General features: G+C 46.0%; 1 protein-coding gene across 3 annotated transcripts; it reads right to left on the bottom strand.

Moving 5' to 3' along the window:
- Positions 1–2: 2 nt before the first annotated feature.
- Positions 3–19,586, bottom strand: HMGXB3 (HMG-box containing 3). 3 transcript variants are annotated; one of them, XM_053990844.1, is made up of 20 exons: positions 19,522–19,586; positions 18,689–18,836; positions 18,088–18,262; positions 17,082–17,645; positions 16,324–16,422; positions 14,687–14,818; positions 12,485–12,900; positions 11,960–12,135; positions 11,571–11,668; positions 10,893–10,991; positions 10,203–10,352; positions 8,279–8,580; positions 6,839–6,966; positions 6,156–6,287; positions 5,712–5,896; positions 4,902–5,121; positions 3,693–3,826; positions 3,190–3,306; positions 2,667–2,876; positions 3–1,946 (listed from the first exon to the last, which is right to left on the bottom strand). In XM_053990844.1, the coding sequence occupies exons 2-20, from the start codon at positions 18,832–18,834 to the stop codon at positions 1,476–1,478; spliced, it is 3,954 nt and encodes a 1,317-aa protein (XP_053846819.1). In that variant the 5' UTR covers positions 18,835–18,836; positions 19,522–19,586; the 3' UTR covers positions 3–1,475. The 3 variants fall into 3 exon arrangements, with proteins under 3 accessions (XP_053846819.1, XP_053846820.1, XP_053846821.1); XM_053990845.1 differs by having other exon boundaries at positions 11,966–12,135; XM_053990846.1 differs by lacking the exon at positions 14,687–14,818.
- Between the last annotated feature and the right edge of the window lie 347 nt (positions 19,587–19,933).

Raw genomic sequence — 19,933 nt, 5'->3', positions numbered from 1 at the left:
ACCACAGTTTCACCCCCAAAATTGGAGATAATTTATTAAACTTTATCACTGACTGAAAAAAGTCACTAATGTCTCTTATAATAAGTTAATGTTCTTAACAGAAAAACCCCAAGCCATGATTACTGCATTTGCTCAGACTTAATACATTTACTTTAACAGTACGGTACTCAATAGGTTCCCCTTCACAGAAGGGAGTTTTCAACCACACCGCAAGCCTCAGAATCTTCCCCACTGCTCACTCAGACAAAATAAACTCCCAAGATGGCAACTTAGCAGCCTGGCATCCTGCTTGTCTCCTCTGCAGGTCACAGCAAACACCAAACACCTTCACCACCAGCCATGGCCAAAGGGAGCTGCAGCAATGACAGCTCAGCTTTGCACCCACAGCCCCAAGTGTTCTTCAGGTGTGCTGCAGAGGCAGAGGTCTCATCCTGACTCCTCTCAAGGGGCTGACAAAGCAACCTAGGCAGCAGGAGACTTCTCTAACCCCCAGAGAGCTGTGAGAACATGGGCAGGGCAGGTGTGACACCTGACAAAGTGATGAGATTGCACGAGTGGGTGCAGCTCTCCCAGCATGTCCATGAGGGTGGAATACAGAACCCTGCTCACTCTGGTGACACTGCAGTCATCATTCCTCCTTGATCCCACAGACAGTGTTTGAGTGTCCCTCCCCTCTCCACAGCCACCCCTTGCATAGCACTTAGACCATCCTCAAACCCCTCAGCTGCCCTGGGGGTCAGTTCTTACCTTACCATACAGTACACTCTCCTCTCACTGTACCTTTTGGCTTCTAAGTTACTAGTGCTCACATAAAGGGACAAAGAATTCTAGAAACTCCCTGTAGCCAAAGCACCCACAATCCTGGACCAGGAGTGCAGCCTCCAGGGAGGCTCCCCAGATACAGCATGTTAAAGCAGCTCCTCCTCCTCAAGACTCCTTGCAGCCAATGCCTGAGAGCTCTGCAAGTTTACCAAGCAGGAGTCAGTATCCTAAATTCACCTATTCAGAATGTTTTGGGGGAAATCGTTGTAGCCATCTACCATTTATGCCTGGTCCCACACCCCCAGCCCTGCCACCAATAAGCACAAAGAAGTCAGCAAGCAAGATTCAGAATTAAAAAACCTGTGTGTGCATGACCACGCACACTCCCTGCTACCAGCAACTCCTCTCCCCTCCCCAGCTGCAGGGAGGGCAACATCCCACAGCCCTGAACAGCAGGTCCATCACATGCCTTGGAGGCAGTTGCAGCCTTCTGCAAGGGGGTGACAGACCCATGCTCGCAGCAGCTATCACGATGCTATGGAAGCACAGAGCTCTTTGGTCAATAACAGCAGTCAAAGCCACCAGCATCACATCTCCAACCTGTGGAGGTTGATAAAATAAAAAATAAACTCTCAAGCCAGACAGCTGCAAAAGCTGGCTCAGCCCACCCATCCACACGACCAGAGAGAGAAACCAACAAGCTGTTTTGTTACTCAGCAACCTCTATCCTCCTCCTGCTTCCCCTCTTCGTCCTCTTCCATTTCTGTTTTGATCTGGGCCACCCCGAGCCGGTAGAGCGCATCACGGATCACCACCTCCCCGGGCTGGCAGCTCTGCACGATCTCCTGGATCTGCCTGTTCACGATTTCCCTGCTGGTGAGGAAGTCCATGAGGCGGTTGTAGAGGTAATAGTGCGTGGGGTTCTCGAAGGTGATGGGCCGTTGGCGCACGTTGCTGGTTTTGCTGTCGTTGATGGCGGCGGCGATGGCGCCGTACGGCTCCAGCTCGCGGCACAGGGAGATGCAGCGGTGCCGAGCCGTGGGGTCCCAGGGGCTGCTCTGCTCCGAGCCCGTGTGCACGATTCGGCGCGCCGAGGACTTGGTGATGGGGTGCTGAAGGGAGTGCTCAGCCACCATCACGTCTACACTGTAGTGCTGGTCCAGCAGTTCAGGGCAGGACACGTACTGGGGGAGAGACACACGCACACCAGGTGGAACAACAAGTAACTTCCACACAGCTGAGAAGACAAAACTACTGGCTGGCCAAACTCCAACCAACACTGTGACCCAGATCAGAGGGAGGGCTAAATGATCCAGGCTTCCCCTGCATGCCACAAAGATGGTGTGTACACTCCCTCCTCACTTGTATGCCCTCAGATAATCCTAAGGCATCAGGAACAATCTTTCTCTCTCACTTCTCAAGGAACAGCAGTAGTCTGAAAGAAGTGAGTTGCTGTGTCAAAATAAGTGAAGTGCTCCAAAGTTCATGATCTGAACTGTTACAATGCACTCCCAGCACAGCTCTTCCTCTTAAGGACAATTAATCAAACACAAACCCCAGGCAACACCTAATACATTCTGCTAAGCTTAGGAATGATGCACTGGCAAAGCTTAAATCAGGAGATACTTATCAGGTCAAATTCACCCTTGGCAGTGTTCAAGACCAGGTTGGATGGGGCTGTAGGAAACCTGGCCTAGTAGAAGGTGACCCTGCCTGTGACAGGAGGGTGAAATGGATGAGCTTTAAGGGCCCTTCCAACCCGAACCATTCTGTGATTCTACGAAATTATCTCGAGCCACAATGCAGGTTACATATGGGGGGGGATGGGAGGGGTGTTAATTTCAATCTCCCTTGCCACTTTTCCATACTGGACTGGCACAGCAGAGAGCAAAGATGTAACTAACCGTTGGAGGTTCCATGGGATCAGAGAAGCAGCCCTGGTTCTTCCCCCACATCTGGGAAGTCAGGCCAGGCCAGCAGAGGTCTGCACATAGTGCCACTGAAGAGGCTGAATCAACAACATACACTGGAGGCCAGTGACGTGAGGATACCAACAAGTCCACGTGATCCCGAGCGTTTTCTCCTCTAACTATGTACTTTGAGCCACACACAACCTAGAAAAAAGAAAGGATTGACATCAGCAGCACAATAAAACTAAAAACTTACAGAAAAAAAATCTAATCTTAAAAAAATTCAGCTTTCTTTCAGTAGCCAGACAGCTACTTTCTCTACAGGTACTCTGTTTCCTCCTCATACATATTCACCTTGTCTTGGGGAATTTTCCAAGCCCTGAGGAACATGCTTCATTCCCAAGGCTCAGAGAATCCCATTCCATTGCTTTTATACAATAAGGAAGTTCCATGCTGTTAAGTCAAATAATGAATAGCCAAGAAAGAAAAAAACCATTGTGGCTCCAGTCTTCTCTACCTGATGTGGACACACTTTGTAGATTTTCCCTCCTGTGTGATGAGCAGAAGATGGTGTAATGCTTGTCCCATTCTGTACAAACTCATAGAGAGCAAGGAGGGAGTAGCAGAGCTCGTCCTAGAAAAGACAGACCCCAGAGAAAGTGACTAAAATTAACAGACTCCTGCAGAGGGGGAAAAGGCAGCATGCAAGGTCTCCCAAATCCTAATTTACACTTCATCCAGTAACTTCCTAATCCCACACTCAGTACTGTGAGGATGACAAGCAATTACACAATGCTGAGCCAGTGACAAGGTAATTACAGGCTTCCTTTCTTCTAGCCCACAAAGGTTCAATTTATTTCACCATGTGTAAATTATCCTATAACCTGCTGGCACCCATCCTTGCCCTTAGTGCAGGCAGATGAGAAATTAATTGTCTAGGATGGCAAGAGTAGATGAGGGAAAGACAGTGAAGAACAGCTCCACTCCTGCAGGTTTGTATGTGGGCAAACAAGCCATTACCTTTGTATGTGATGCTTCCCAGGGGATGCCACACTGTGTCAGAAAATTCTGCAGCTCTTCCTCACTGTAAAAGTTTATCAGCTCAGGCCTGAAGACTTCTTCCTGAAGGAGCCTCACCAAGGCACTCCCATTACCTGCAAAGGCAGGAAACAGGTCTCAGCACTCATTCTCAGGAAGGGAACTTCCTAAAATAATTTCTTACGAAGACTACAGAAGCAGAGATTGCACAACCCACAGCCAGCAAGAGAAAGCTGTGAACAGTCCTACTTACAAAGCACGTCACAGACCACTTGTCTTGAGCCCTTCACTGCTGAGGTCACCAGACTGAGCCCAGCATAGCTGCAGACTCCATAAACACTTATCTATCCTGTCATTGTAACCTTTAAATGACTGATGTGAGGACAACCAAGTGAAGAAGAGCAGAGATAAATGTTACTGCAGCCTTTGGACTGAACAGCTTCAGGCTCAGCCTTCACATCTCCCTGATTCTTTCTCTGGAGCGCCACTTCCACAAAAGCCCACACAGCTCTTCTGCAGCCCAATTCTGAAGCAGCTGCAGCCCTGTCTGCAAAGCCAACTCACACACTTGTTAAGCTTGCAAAGCCAGTTTTCCTGCCTATACACAACACCTAAATTCTTAAGGGAACCAGGTGCTCACTGATCTTAGCTCTGAGATCTGAGATTATTCCTCTCACTGTTTCTTGTTCCATGCAGTCAATATGCAATGGATGTACTGAATGTTGACAACTCTGATCAGGACTGGCACATCACTCTCCTAGTTTTTCCTCAAGTTCTGTAAAAACTTATTCACCCTTTATTGAGATTGTAACAGAGATGCCAAGCACTACCAGTAACTTCCACACTCCAAGTATCAGTCTAACATGAAACAAACTCTGACTGGCATTCAAGATGTGCGTGCATCCCTCTGCAATCAGACTCTATCTCACCTGGGGTGCAATGCTCTCATGACCCCAGTGTCTCAAATGCATCAGGGCCCACCAGTGCATCCAAACTTCACAGGAAAAGCCAAGCCTCAAGTAGCAAAGTAGCCTGAGAACAGCTGAAATCACCTCAGTGTTCCTGTCTTTTCTCAGCACACTTAACTTTTAAAGTGTCATGCAGTCAGCAATTCTTAATGTTAAACATCACCAAGACTGATGTCACCAACACATCAAGCACTCCCTTAATAAGCACAACCTGAGCCATTACCTGGCACTGGCTGTGCATGCAGGTTCTTGTCCTTCTCTGTATTGATCACCACTGCTCCTCTCATCAGCGGAGGGAAGAAAGGAGCAACAATAGAGGCATCAAACTTTGTGATGGGGATGCTAGAAGGAAAAGCCACCTGCTCAATCACCTCTGTCTCCATCGTGGACCAAAAGTCTTCTACATTCACTTCACTTGATGGCAAGTATTCTGGCCAAGTAAACTATAGAGAGAAAGAAAGAGTGGTCAAATACAAATAACCACAGCTCATTTGACAGTTTTGTGCCAGTCTCACTCATGGCATGAGGACTATCCAGGAGAGTGCTTAGCTCAAATATAACAAGGTGATTTCATTCTCCTAAAGCTTCCCACAACCACTTTGCATCAGATAAGGCTCAATATTTGACATATTTGACATAAAAGTAAGACATGCTACATTTTCCTACTAGGGCTTTTTCCTCATTAGACAAGACAGCACCTTGGGGAAACTTGAGGAAAAAAGGAATGTGTTCATATCAAAGGAAGAAGACCAAATTCAACAACTCCCATCCAAGGTTCCTACTGCCCAAGGCTGCTGGACAAAAGCTGTGGCCCAGGGACAAAGGATCTTATTTTCCCTGAACTACACATCAACACCTCTAAGAGGAAGCACAGGCATTGCTGCTCCAGCCACATCCTCTTGTCACACATCAGCAGAAAACCACTCACAAAGGTCTCATGTATTTATTGTGCATCATGAAGACCAGAGTCAGCAAAAAATCATTATGATCTGCTTTGAACACGAACAGGATGTGAGCTGTGGGAAAAACCTACCTCTATGTTTTTCAGTGCTAGGACATTTTCCATATTCCTCTGGGCTATTTCCACCTTGGGGGTTATGCCACAGATTCCACAGATCATATCATTGTAATCCCGGACTGTCAGGCATTCAAAAGCCCAGTAGCCATTGCACAGCAGTTCCTGGAGCTGACCCTGCTCATCAGGGCTCAGGTTTTTGTCTGAAAAGAGAAGATGCCACTGTCACAATTTTCATGTCCTGAAGCCAGTGAAGAGGCTCTCCTACACAGGATAAAACCAAACTTGCCCTTCAGAGAATTGTTACAAAGAACTGGTCATAGAGGCACTGTTTGGTTTAGGAAGTGATTTAATAGAAACATACCACACTAAAATAGGTGAGGTTTGCCTTTTTATAACCTAACAATCATCATCAGGTCACAGATTGGTATGTTACGGTAAAAAGCAAGAAGGAAAACCCACCAGTTTGCTCCTGAACAGAGTCAAGGATATTGCCAACAGCCACTCTGGGATCCTCTCCAAGTTTAATATGGTTTCGGATTGCAAACAGAAGATCCAAGCTCACTAACAATTTGTTACCCACATTGAAAAGGCCTGCAGTTAAAACAAGACAGTTATTGTCTGTAGGGTTCCAGATCTCCCTCACAAAGAAATCTATTCCTTACTGATACACAACACACTCACAAGTACAGTTTAGAGGATAATGGAAACACAAACAGTGCTTCTGCACCTCTGAAATGCAGAGTTCCCTGCTGAAAGATCAGCTCCTTTCACAGACTTGTCTGTTGATTTAAAAGCTACAAGGAACAGCTGTCAATCCATCTCACTAGCCAATGCCATGAAACAGCACTCTCCAGAGATGTCTCTGACTATGATCTCAGGGGCTGCCTTGCAGAACTCATCATTCACACAGACCTACACCAGCGAATCAAGGCAACATCTTCCTCACTAGAACATTCATGTGTTTTCACTCACAAATATAGATTTACTTGCAGAATAAGCAGAAGCAATTAAAAAAATAATTCAAATGTAGTGGACTGGGAAAATGAACAAGCTTTTCTGTGCCTGGACAATGCCCTGATACTATCCCAAGGTTTCCAAAGGGTTCAGACTGTAGTCATGCTGTATGCTCACATTTTTCCTACCTGTGTAAATGTCAGTGAAGCTATGGAGGGCCAGACACTGCAGGTTCAAGCACACTTTGACCTGAGCTGTAACCACCTGTAACCGATTGGCTGTCAGCAGCCAGCACTCCTGAGGACCAGCAAGGGAACTGCAACACACAACAAACAAACCACTCTGAGTGAAGCCAATGGGTTTTTTAATCCAGCCCTGAAGTAACTTCAGACACTCCAGTTGACATAATCCAGCTCACCACATCATATCACACCAGAAAAAGCTATATTTTAAAACACATTTCCCAGGCAGAGTCAGGTCACTGCTCACATTATTTTAAACAGCACTAGAGCATGCCTTCAGCTCCATACACTGGGAACCTGCTCTTGGGAGAGGTAGAGAAAACCTATGGCCCCAGCTGCCCTGGGAGAATTGTCTGTACCATTGCTGTGGTGATCACTAACACATTCCACCCACCAGCCTGTCCTGCACACAGAGATCCAGAAAGGTCTGCTCCTCTACAGTGTAACTGACAAGGGGGAAGTTCAGACAGTAGAGTGCTAGTGGCTGAAATACTGCTGTCCACCTGAGAAAGCAGGAATCAAAGCCAAAGTCACCTTCTTCCCACTGTGCAGGCACATGGGAGAGTCCCACATGCAGAGCACTGCAAAGCAGCCAGGCACAGGCAAGGATTTACAATGCACAGGTTGGTAAGTCCCATGGCGAGGGACAGGGTGTGAGATTGCTCTGTTCTGAAAAAAATACAGAGCATAAAAAGCATCTCTTCTGGAAAGATCTCAATTAGTCCTAGCCTGACCAAAGCAAATATCCATAATTTGTATTAAGAATTTTTTTTGTGCAAGAAAGAAACAACATTAAACTCCCTGACATTTTGCTGAAGGAAAAATTTTAGATTATGTTTTCAGAAACAGAAGGATATCTGGTAGACTCAGGGAAAAGATATCCTACAGGCTTTCATATGAATCTACTTAAGGCAATCTAGCCTATGTACTAAAAGTTTCTGAAAGTCCTTCAGGTATCAATTTGGGTATTTGTTCCAAAAAAGCATTCACTCAAGCACACACTTAGAAATGAAAGGAATGAAAATATCATAAGCAAAAAGACACACACAGGAAATATTCAGACCAGGGAGAGAGAGAAAAAAAGGAAATCACCCAATGTACATCTGTAAACACACAAGTTTTCCTCTCTCAGCCTCAAAGTATCAGAATGGAAAACAAAGAGGGGATGACTAATGAAAATACTGTTTCAATAAGAAAAAAGTTACATCTAGACTTTGCAGTCACTCTTTGATCCTGCTAAACCCTTTCCACACATATGGAGCTTACTCAGTGTCACTTTCACCAGCTTCACTACCAGGGGCCAAAGCAAATATTATTTCAGGCAGACTCAGAACAAAGAAAATCAGCATGAGTTTGAAAGAGTCAAAATCCAAAGCAGAATCTTACTTCTGTCCCCCTTTGAACAAGGGGCTGTTACAGAGGAGGCACTGCACACACGGAGACTCGTAGTAGTTGGACCAGGAGGTCTGCTCGATGGTCACTGTCTCCTCACTCACGTTGGACAGGATGAGCCGGGAGCTGTTGAGCTCGTGGATGAGGGTGAAGATCTCTGCCAGCTCCGACTCGTTCTCGGGGATCTGCATCACCTTGCGCAGCAGCTGCAGCGTGGACTGACGCTGGGTTTCCTTCTGGGACGGCGTTAGGGGCTCGCTGGTGTTCAGCACGTCCGACTGACCTGGACTGACCTCCTAGAAAGCAACATATCCAACTAGGCAAGCATGGGGATGAAATATTAAGCCCAAAGAAGTCATAAAAGGCAGCAGAAATACAGTAGCCTTTGCACTCAGGAAATTTGACTTCTACTCTACTGCTGAATCATTGACTCCACTTCAAGCTCAAATTACTTTAACAAAAATAGTTTATTACAGCCCAGCCCTTCTGGAACTCCTGCACTGCCAAAGCATCACAGATTGGCCATTAAAATGTTAAGTGCAGGGACTGGGGATTCAGAAGGTGAGGATAACCACCAACAGGTATATAAACACTTCAATAACCCTCACCACTTGAACCCCCAGTTATCACTATCTTTCTCCACAGGTTATCAGGCACAGGCTCAGGGCAGCCTGCACAGCTCTCCAGAAGCTGGAGGAACCAAGTACTAATAGAGAACTGGGGGCTGTGATACACAGAATACACTAATCAATAACAATTGATCAGCTACCGTCTACCCTTCTCCAACACATACCATCATAATAAAGTGCACAAACACAGGAGAACCAAACTCCAGGCTGTGCCAGGAGAACAAAGAGAACCTAAACAGGCTGATCTGATTAATCCCTGAAACTCTTCTGTCAACATTTCAACCTGGATTTCTGACTAGTCTAGCAGTGAGATAAATGATCAGTCAAAAGCCCAGAGACAACGATGAACTGTCTGACAGGAATGTTAAACAGATCTATAACCAGAAAAAAACTAAATGAGGAAGAGACAAGCCACATGCCTCTCAGAATGGAAGCTGAGCTAAGCATACTGCTGTTCCTTACACAGCTGTTTGTGTGTAAGTTTCACACAGGCCATCTCAGTTTGTTTGTGTTTTTAAAGAAAAAACCAAAACCATTAAACAAAGTTATGTTCTTCAAAATAAAAAAAAAAAACTGGCAAGTGGATGAGTCATTACTACACAGACTAAAATTCTGTCTTATTTACTGAGTAGGCATTTCAGCTTAGAGCAGGAAAGCTCCTTTCTTTCATTTATTGTTTTAAAAACATGACAATTCAGTATGAGAAAAGCTAACCTCTGAGACTGCAAAGGCAAAAAATAACCCTAGAATTAATTACATCCACACAGAACAGCAGACAACTGAAAATATATTTATACACCAGGAAATAAACCCTACATCCAGAAATAAGATCAGGTTGGAAGTAAGATTGCTAATACAAACCCTTAAAAACAGGAAGCTCTAATACAAGATGTACTAACTTAACTGACACTAGCCCCAAACTGCTCACAAAGCAGAGAATACTTGGGAGTCTCTTGATGAAGTCTAAAGTTCAACAAAGCTGACACAGCAATGCGGTGACTTCAGGGTCAATTTTCCCAGCAAGTACTGACACAACAGAACCATTTTTAAGTTGAGGAGACACCCAGTGGTAGCACTGGGTGTGCTCAGACTCTCTCAGCCTGAAGCACCACTGCTACAGGAGTTCGACAAACATCATCACAAATATTTTAAATAGGAACCATTCTGCCAGAAAAGTTTATCATAATGAAAAAATAAAAAAGCCCAAACCACGCTTCCACAGGGACTTGAAAACTAAAGTCTGCCCAGCTCACAACAGACGTGATAAAACAAGCCAGCTTGAAACTTACCAGGGATTTTGCTGTTTTCTCAGTCCTGTCTTTGGCAAGGTTGTATCCACAGCTTGGGCAGATGCGTGGCTTGTGCCTGTTCGTATACACATAGCTGCAGGAGGGGTTCTTGCATTTCCCTCTGCCACGTGATGTTGCTAATCCCAAATCCTGAATGACATAAAAGGGATGTTTGCTGACCTTAACTTTTAATAGGTGGACTCCATGATGTTAAAGGTCTTTTCCAGCCTGAATGACTCTATGATTCTAAGCCAACAAGATTCTAAAAAAGATTATTATATGTTTTATCTCCACTTCCTAACATCTTGTTTAAACATCAATAGCAAGCCCTGTCACTTTGCACAGAATCCTTTAAGTAGCACTTAAACATTCTAGGGCCAGTTCTCCAGAGCAGAAGCACATTAAATTCATTCAGAAACCCCTGATCCTCCCTGCTGAACTCAAGGAAGGGATGGGGATTATGCATTGGGACAGGAGTAAAAATCAATCTCTTAACAAGGCCCCAAACATAACTGCAAAACAGAACACAGTCATCCTGGACTAGGTCTAGAGATGACACAAAGAACAGATTATTTCATGTTAAAAACAAGATGTATTTGTGCAAGTCAGCAAAACAGAAGCCCCTTATCATTCTCATCCCAGAGAGGACACTCCCCATGGCATAAGTCATACTAGTTGAAAAATTCTCACCAAAGTTACAGTGCAACTGTACTTGTAGGAAGGGAATATGTCTGGTTTGACCTCTTCAACTTTAACCTGAGATGCCCTGCTTGTCACAGAACTGTGGAGCTAGAGATTGAAATCAGAAAAAAAAAAAATCAGACATCCACTACTAAATACATACATGCACCAATATCAATATCTATTAGCATTCCTGCCCCCAAGAGATTAATTAATGTTCATTTAATATTCATAATACCATAAGACACTATTTTGCATGCAAAGGAATTACAATTTACAGATTCATTTCAGCACCTTGGCATACTCAGCCATATTTTACACATGAAAAGCTCAGTACTCAATATTGCATGTCCAATTATCAAAGCACCAGCAGATCTTTAAAACATCTTCTGGAAGTAGCTGGGAGGTTCCCAAAGTAACCAACAGCAGGGTTGCCCAATAGCATCTCTCAGCTCAGCTCCCACACTCAGCCACCAAGCAGTCATTCTACTATCCAGCCATATAATAAAAACAGCCACTCACAGATATCATCATAAGGCTGCTACATTTTTTGTTCTATTTCTCACTCAGGTCATATCACTCACCTGGGAGAAGAAAAAAAAAAAAAAAACAACAAACAAAAACCACAAACAAAACCCTCCCCCAAAAAAATCCAGGAAAATAGTTTGCATTTGAAGAACAAACAACCTTTCGCTCCTCAGCAGTTGGTGGCTGCAGAACTGACTGGCCCAATTGTTTCAGTGTACTGGGCTTCAAGCCTGATGTTCTCACAGGGGAATGCTTGTCTAGAAGGAGGAAAGAGATGCACTAGGTAAAATGTGAGAAAACAGGTTTTATTTCTTTCTGACAACTTTGTTAAATGCCACTATAGTCATGTGAGATCTTTCCTCTGAGCTTGAAATAACCCAAGCAGGTGTTTCATGACCCATTTACTCCACTCAGGCAGAGACAAACTGTTCTCTTCCTAGCATTGGTAACCACCTCCCCTGAAATCTATCTTATTATTGGTAGACACCACTTCAGCAAGGGGAGGAAAAACAACAGCTCCCAAAGCACACAGAGAATGCTGCTTTTACCAGTACTTGCAAAGGCCTGCCTGCTGCTCAGCTGGTCCACGCGGGCTTCTCTCCTCACGCTGAATGGAGCAGGCAGAATGGCTCGCATGGGTCTGGCTGCAGCCAGCAAGGAGGGCTTGGGTCTTGGTTTACTCTTTACTTCTTGTCCCTTGTGTGTAGCAGCTGTTGCATCAGTTCTGAAAAACAAGAGCTACAAGTGGAAAAATATTCCATCTATTTCCCTTCAGCTTCAGCTTTCCTCTTTTCCCTGAACTGTGCTTTGTTAGCACACTAATCATAGCTCTTGCAGTAGAAAGAGAGACAGTGCTAAGGCTGCATCTGCCCTGTGACTACAATCTGTCACTTAAAAAAAAATAGTTCTGATGGACAAAGACTCAAGGAATAATCCTGAACTGGCACAAAACAGACAGCAAACACAGTAAATCTTACAGGAAGCACTGCCAACAGCCTTCAACTTCTTGGACTAGTCCCATGAGAACACAATAGACATCATATGCTCCCATAACACATGGAAAACTGACTCACCCCACCACTGGCTTTTTCACAGAGGCATTTGGACTCAAAACCTCAGAAGACGTCGACATCCCCAGCCCTACACTTCCTTTCTCTGCCTGCTCCGAAGAGGTGTCTGCTTGCCGCTGGCTCTCTTGGCCCAGCTCCACTCCAACAGCACTCCTCCTGTCTTCAGCAAGCACATTATTTGGGAGAAAGTGGCCCTCAGAGATGATCACTTCCTCCCACTCTATCTCAGGCATCTGGCCTCCGACAGGCACAGCATTCAGCAGCTGGCTGACAGCTTCGGAGCTCTCCAAGGCAGACTTGGAGGAGCTCTCGCTAACGGCCGTGGGTTCTGTGAGGGCTGACTGCTGACCTCTTTTAGCTGCTGGAGTTTTAAGAGAGGTGCCTGAATTTGGCTCAGATTTGCTTTTTGGTTGCTTTTCCTGGAAACAAGGAGAGAGTCACATTTCAGAGCTTTCAGCTTTCACAGACAAGCAAGTCCCCTGCACATATGCCATGTTTCCCGTGGCCTATTTAATGTTGGATCAAAACAGCAAAATTCTAAATATTTAAGCAGTAAGGGAGTAGACAGACACATCTCCTACAAAAGCAAAGGCCCTGATAACATTGTATCTAGCCTCTTGGCCCTTCATGTATTATTTTTAGACACTGTTTACTTTGACGAATCAATCTTTCTTAAACTCCCTTAAATATCACCATTAGCATCAACACCACAAAGTCACCCACCACCTCTGTAGCAAAGGCCCACCTCCTACACTCCTCTTTCATGGCTTCAGTTCTCCGATAATGCCTGTTCTTCCACATTATTGAGCAAAGGGAGTTAAGACAGAGAATTTGCATCTTTTGGATACATGCTTTCAGAAAAGCAAGCATGTGAGCCAACCAGAAAACAGAATTACTTAGGAGGATTTTCTAACTTTAAGAAAAATGACAGTTCCAAGACTAAGGCTACAGAAATCATTGTACTGGAGTCAACAAAGGCACAATGAACACTGAACTGGAATATGGAAAAAGATATCGGGACTGGAATCCGGCAGATCAGAGTAAGTCTGAAAGACAAAAAGGAAAACTCCCTCTAAAACCTTTCAGTTCTAACCAGGGTAGGATTGAACAGCAGCAGACATGCCCTGCTCAGGCAGAATCCAGAAATACTTTTTGCATTCAGCCATCTCCCTACCTCAGCAAGTTTATCAAACAAAAGTGAAGATGTCACCATCACTATTTGTACCCTACCACACAGGAAGCTCAGCCTTCAGCTCAGACACCACAGAGTTTGCAAGCTGCCCAAAAGTTCTCATCCCTGAATGTTTAATGGATCCAGACACAAAACAAAGGAGGTTCAGAACAAATCCACACAAAGCCACTGAACGCCAATGCCAATTTTCACACTGAGAACATTCTTTAAATTGTGCCTGAGGAGTCTTGCTTCAGACAGAAATGCACATCTGTTCAGAGCTGACTAATTACCAGGATAGTGCCAAGGTTTAAGGATCAAGTGTGTTTTTCTGTACACAGCTAGCAGAGATGCCAATAACTTAAGCAGAGTAGGCATCATGTGGAGGAACTCTTCCACTCAGACAAGCTTCACAACTCTACCAACACCTGGAAACTTTCTTCCAGAGGTCAGAACATCATGATCAGACACATGGCCATGAGACAACAATACCCAACAGCACTTCAGCTTCCACTAGATCAACTTTATTAACAAGTTCCTAAAGGATTGTTAACTGAGATTTGTTCCTCCTCTCTGTTAATAAAACAACGTTGAAAGACCACAGAAAACTAAATTTGTGGAAAAACTTCAAATGCTGATATTAATTACCACAAAACAATTTCCCGAGCTTAGGTGGGGCTGTAGCAGGAAGAACAGGCAATGCCTTCCAGTCAGGCATTCCAGTCAGGAACTGTGCAGGCAGAGGGCCAGAAGAATGTGTAACCTCTCAATGAGAGAGCTAGCAAATGCAGCCCCATCTATTCTAACAGATATGAGCAGCATCTTTACCCTGGTATGGTGATTTCAGGTCTCATCTTGGCTAAGTGTCCTCTGTAACAGAGACCTGCTCCAGCACATGCACTGAAACACAAGTGCAGGGATAATTTCTGGTGTATCTGACCTCCTGTGCTAGATCTACAGGTCTAGAAGTATCACAGGCATTCATAAAACCAGCACTTTTTGTCTCAAAGTCAGGAAAGGAAAGACAAATTTACCTTTGGGATCCATTTCCCTCCCAGGAAGTTCCCACACGTTGGGCATTTTGGTGGCTTATGCCTGGTGACATAAGTGAAGGAACAGCCAGGATTGGTGCAATTTCCATGTCCCCTGCGAGTATAGGTGGTTGTCTGAAACAAGAATTGTCAAGAATTTGTCTACAGACCTGCAAACCACAAAGCTGTGCTGATCACTTCTTTTTCCTCATAAGCACCTTACAAATGTTATTTGGCAAATCACCAGCCTTCCACTATTATTCATTTTACTGAACAAACACCACACAGCTGGGTCAGGGTGAGTCAGCACCATAAGTACTGCGAGTCTAAATGCTCAGTCTACACAACAGCCTCTGGCATTACCAGAATTTAGATCAACCTGCAGAGCAGAGATGAACAATGCACATAACCTCCTGGAGAAGCTAATCTTGCATTTACAGTGATGTAACTTTTTTTTTTTTGAACATGAAAAAGTCATAGACAGATGGCATTAAAATGCTTCTAAACAGCAATCCACTGTAAGACAAGATGTGATTAATACTCATGACAACACAGCAAAAAAACTTGAAGACAAGTACTCATGATGCAAAGGTAGTTTTGCCAGTAATTTGTTGCTGTATGGGATGGTCAAGTGTTCCCTGGTCCTTCACTGTAACTTGCTATGAACTACTGAAACACGAGCAGCATCACCAGGCACTATTTGTACAGACAACTAAAGCAGAATGTGTCATCTTTGCCAGGACAACTGCACTGACACATTTGAGTTTTTGTCAGCACAGCACTTCCCAATATCCTGTTCTCAACACTCCTGAGGGAGCTGTTGTACTGTAACTCCCTAACTAGGTACAGATTTTTTTTCTAGAAATGCAAGTGCTACTGTCAAAGAAATGAGTCAATTTTAACCAGATCATTCTCTGGAACAAAGACCTGAGGTATTTCCGTTCTCCCCGAGACAACTGGAAGAGCATCACACTATGCACCACTATAAATATCTGCAGTGTTCCACCAGCTGGAAGCATAGAGAACCTGGAGAACAGGATTTGATGCTAGCTTATATAACAGAAGAAGCTGCAGTACTGACTGTACAATGAACTCCCAAAATGGCTACAAAAACATTCCAGGTGGCTGGAGTTAGATTAGTGAAATAATACTATTCTTCCTCATGCAATAGGCCACACAGCCTTTAATATGGCTTCTCAAAACCTCAGGTCATTGCTCCCTCCTGCCAAAGAGCTTTGGAGTTCATATTTTCCTGCCATAAGAGCAGATCCCTGCCCTTAAAGGGATGGACACTGCTTTTTATGAAGACAAATATGCATCCAACTAGTGGATGTAGATGGCTACACAGAAACTGCTGTTGGCCAGATGCGTTGTGATAGCTTTAACTACTCCACCTGTTTCCAATAATTCCCTGAGGAAGAAGGCAGAAGAAATGGGCCCTGTAAGACACTGTAGGAAGTCAGAGACCCTCTCAGCCTATGCAAGACATAAGACAAGGGACAAGTAATACATCAAGTGATAAGGCGACTCCAAGTTGGATTATCTTTAAAAACTGAATCACAAGCAAATCCCTCCCTCTAACGTCTTTAAGACAATACAGCCAAACATTAACATAACATACAAGACTCTGAATTTCTTACCAATTTAATTGATGCTGGGTTCTCCACAACAGAATGAGCTTGCAAAGGTAACATGATATACTGTGTTGCTGGTGTGGAGGAGTTACTCTCTTCAGTATCCTAAAATGAAGCCAAAGGGAAAATACATGCAGAAAACATGACATGGTGACCCATATCCCTCCCTCTCATGAACATTAATGTGTCTTAAGGACTGCTGAGACCAGAATACAGGGTAGAGTAGCAATCATTTCAAAAGCAATGGCCTTACCATATGCACTCTGGAAATTACCAAACTCCTCAAACAAAACAGAGAATCCAACTCTTCACAGACTAAAGTTTCTATGACTGATCCCTAAAACTTCAGCTTAAAAGGACTCCCTTCTACCTCTCTGCAACCAGGAAAACAGCTATCAGGAGCACAGAAGTAGCATTTTTTCTCACCAAAATCTTGCAGTGCAACTGCAGAACCCAATTACTGGCACTGCAATACCTCAAATATTGTTATAACAAACAATTAAAAGAACTCAAGTCATGTTAAGACACATTTGATATCAGTACAGCGCTGAGTCAATCTGCAAGCAGAGACAACTCAGTCCAGGAGTTACTTTTGTATCATTAATTACAAAAGTTTCTGTTTCTCTCAGCATTGAGCATCAGCAAGTTGGGCAATCAGAGGATCTCCTGCACTCACTGAGGATCTCAAGTAGAATGAGGGAAAGAGCACTCAGATGTTTCAGGTGAGATCTGGTAGGAGCCTGAGTGTCACTGGAAAAACTTACCCTCCCAGTCACCACGGTCACCACAGACACCCCATCGGGCACCTGGGGACGGGCCACAGCGATGCCCCCGTTGGAGATGTCTGTGGAGCTGCTAACCAGGGTCTCCTCAATAACCACTCGGGCTGTCTGGTACGGCTGTCCTTCTACTTCCAAAGAAGCCTCATCCAAGAGGATCTCTCCAGCCACTTTCTCTGTCACAGGCCCAACATAATGAGAGAGAACCTCTGAGGTAACTGGTTCATCCGCAGCCTCGGGCTGGGCAAAGGCTGCCGTGTCCTCTGCCAGCCCCTCGATGGCAATGCGCTGCTCCGCGACGCCGGCCTGGCGCGAGTCCACGGGAAGGACGCTCTGCACGGTGTCACGGGGCACGCTGGTGACATTCCTGGGAGCTGCCAAGCCTTCGGATGCTGCCGGGCTCTGTGTCACACACAGCTCCAGAGACTGCCTGCTCCCGTCTTCTTGAAGAGTGGTTTTGGGAATAATTATATAATCGGAGCGAGGAAGAATCTTACGGAAGCCTGGAACGTCAGGGACTACTGCAGTTCGAGTGGATGCCTTGGAGTTCTGTGGGCAAAACCAGAGGATGGAATGAATTAATATGAGAAAAGGAAGAGATTAAGTTCTCAATCCTGCTGTTTTAGTGCCTAAGGTTCAAATGGTTTCCTGTAGTTTGCTGGGAATTTCTCCACATGACAGAGCCTGCAGAATCCCTCTCAGTCCTGGTTTTATCACCCACTTTACCAACACTCACTCTGATGAAAGGACACAAAAATAAGTGCCATGAGCAGGTACCAGACATATCCATCCTGGATTACAAACCATCCTCCCTCAACTGAACAGAAGGCAAAAGGAAAAAGGCAGTGGCCTCACACTGCTTCTCTAAAGGCTGCCCTGAGCAAGGATACAAACTGGAATCTGCAGTGCAATGACTCTCCCACACAGTGCTACGTAAGCAGGTAACTGCCTCTCTCCTCAGAGCCAAAGAACTCCCAGGAAGACAACTCACCGGGTCCAGTCCCTCTTTCTCTAGCTTGGCTTTCTCCAAGTAGTAGCTCTTTTCAGCCACACTGAGCAACCTCCAGCTCTCACTGATCTTTTTGTTTATTTCAGATTGAGGGAGGTGTGGAAGCTCTTGTTGTACTTTCAAGTAAATATCATAATAGTAGAGAAGGTAAGCAGATCTGAAACACAACCAGAAATTGAAATATTAAGGTCGTTCTACATAAATTCCTTCCTACATAAAATCCACAAGGTTTAGGTTTGTGTCAAGGTCATGTGACAAGCAAGTTATATTTGATTTTATTTGCAAATGCATTTTTTAACCAAATGGAAACTCCCTTTCTGAGGAGAACCTCAGAAGAAAAAAAGAGAACCTCTGAGGAACAGCCTAAGGCAAATTGTTCTGGGATAAACAAACTCTAAACTGAGGAAAAGTGGCACCTGTAAAGAACGTCTGAGCAGGCCCAATGTGTCAAGCTGATATTTTATATACAATGTTTTACACTATGAAGTGTTCCAAGTGCACTGCAAAGTCCACTTATGTCAGAAACAAGGAAAACTGCTCCCACACCCTACAAAGGAACTAAATGAAGACAGAAAGAACTTACCGAGGCTTCTTGGCTTTTTCTCCATGATCACCAGTACTTTTATGTTTCTTCTTCTTCTTGGATGGCACCGGTGACGTGTAAGTGTAAGTGCTCTCTATCTCCTCCATCACCACAGTTACCTCAGCGCCATCATAGGGAGCCTCCATGGCTAAAACACATATTCTGTGTTAGCTCGTGCCAAATTATACAATGTTTCTCCCAACAAATAGCACTTTTAACCACTTCAGTAAACTGACAGCACTGGAGGCATTTGACTCTATGCGGCGCTCTGGTGGGATGCAACAACTCTAATTAAATCAAGATAACTAAGAGTTCTCTATTTTTCTACTTTTAGAAGGAAACTTCTGTTTCTATAACCCCAATACCATCAGTTCACTGCGGATGCAGTACACTGCATCTGCATTTCCAGAGCTGCGATGGCACGGGGAACTCTCAGGTAACTCTGGTGACCCAGAGGGAGCCGCACGCTCTGCGGCTGTAGCTGTGTGGCTACAAGGTGTCACATCACGGCCACGCTACGCGAGCCGGGCCGGAGGCTGAACGAGCAGGAAGCCTCACAGCCCCCTCAGCCACCGCCAGCTCCCCGGGGCTCCTCGCCTGACAGCGGAGACGGACGGCTCCAGCCCCCGGGGCGCTGGGAGACGGGGAGGACACGGGAGATAAAGGCAGCACCACGTACGCAGGGACAGCCCCGGCACGGCCCGCTCCTCGGCCCCGCGCAGCCGGTGATCCCGGGCGAGCCTCGGGCCCCGAGCCCCGTCCCCTCCACACCGCCCGAGGCCAAGAGGAGCGGCGCGGCTCCCGCCGGTCCTGCTAAACGTGTCGCCACTCACCGGACGGCTCCGCGGCCGCGCGGGCGGACGGGCGGCGAGCTGTGGTCACGTTCCCGCCGGGGCGCGGCGGCGTGGAGGAGGCAGCGCCGGGGCCAGGGGCCGGCCGCGCAGGGGGGAGCGTGCGTGCGGGCGGTGCGGTGCGGTGCGGGCGGGCTGAGCGGGGCGGGCCGCCCCGGCATGCTGGGCCGGCTGCGGGCCGGGCCCGGGCGGAGCGGGGCTGCACCGGGGCCTCCGCGCCGGGGCCGCCGCCGGAAGTGACCGCGGCGACGGCGTCCGGGGCACGGCGGGGCGGGACGGCGGCCGGCAGGGGTCACTCCTGCGCGTGCGCGGCGAGGAGGCGGCGCGCACGTGCCCCGTTCCCGCCATTTCTCGTGAGGGCGGCGGCGCGCGGGGGCAGCGCGGGGCAGGGCTC

Source organism: Vidua macroura, chromosome 15, assembly GCF_024509145.1.
Source record: "Vidua macroura isolate BioBank_ID:100142 chromosome 15, ASM2450914v1, whole genome shotgun sequence".
Classification (NCBI taxonomy): domain Eukaryota; kingdom Metazoa; phylum Chordata; class Aves; order Passeriformes; family Viduidae; genus Vidua; species Vidua macroura.
This window is presented reverse-complemented; position numbering and strand designations above follow the sequence as displayed.

Excerpts from the sequence above, each read along its gene's own strand:
- HMGXB3 (XM_053990844.1), bottom strand. The coding sequence starts at position 18,834 with ATGGAGGCTCCCTATGATGGCGCTGAGGTAACTGTGGTGATGGAGGAG. Across the intron at positions 10,992-11,570 it reads CAACTGCTGAGGAGCGAAAG|CTCCACAGTTCTGTGACAAG; the intron begins GTTGTTTGTTCT and ends TTCAATCTCTAG. Across the intron at positions 6,288-6,838 it reads CTTCACTGACATTTACACAG|GCCTTTTCAATGTGGGTAAC; the intron begins GTAGGAAAAATG and ends TTTTAACTGCAG.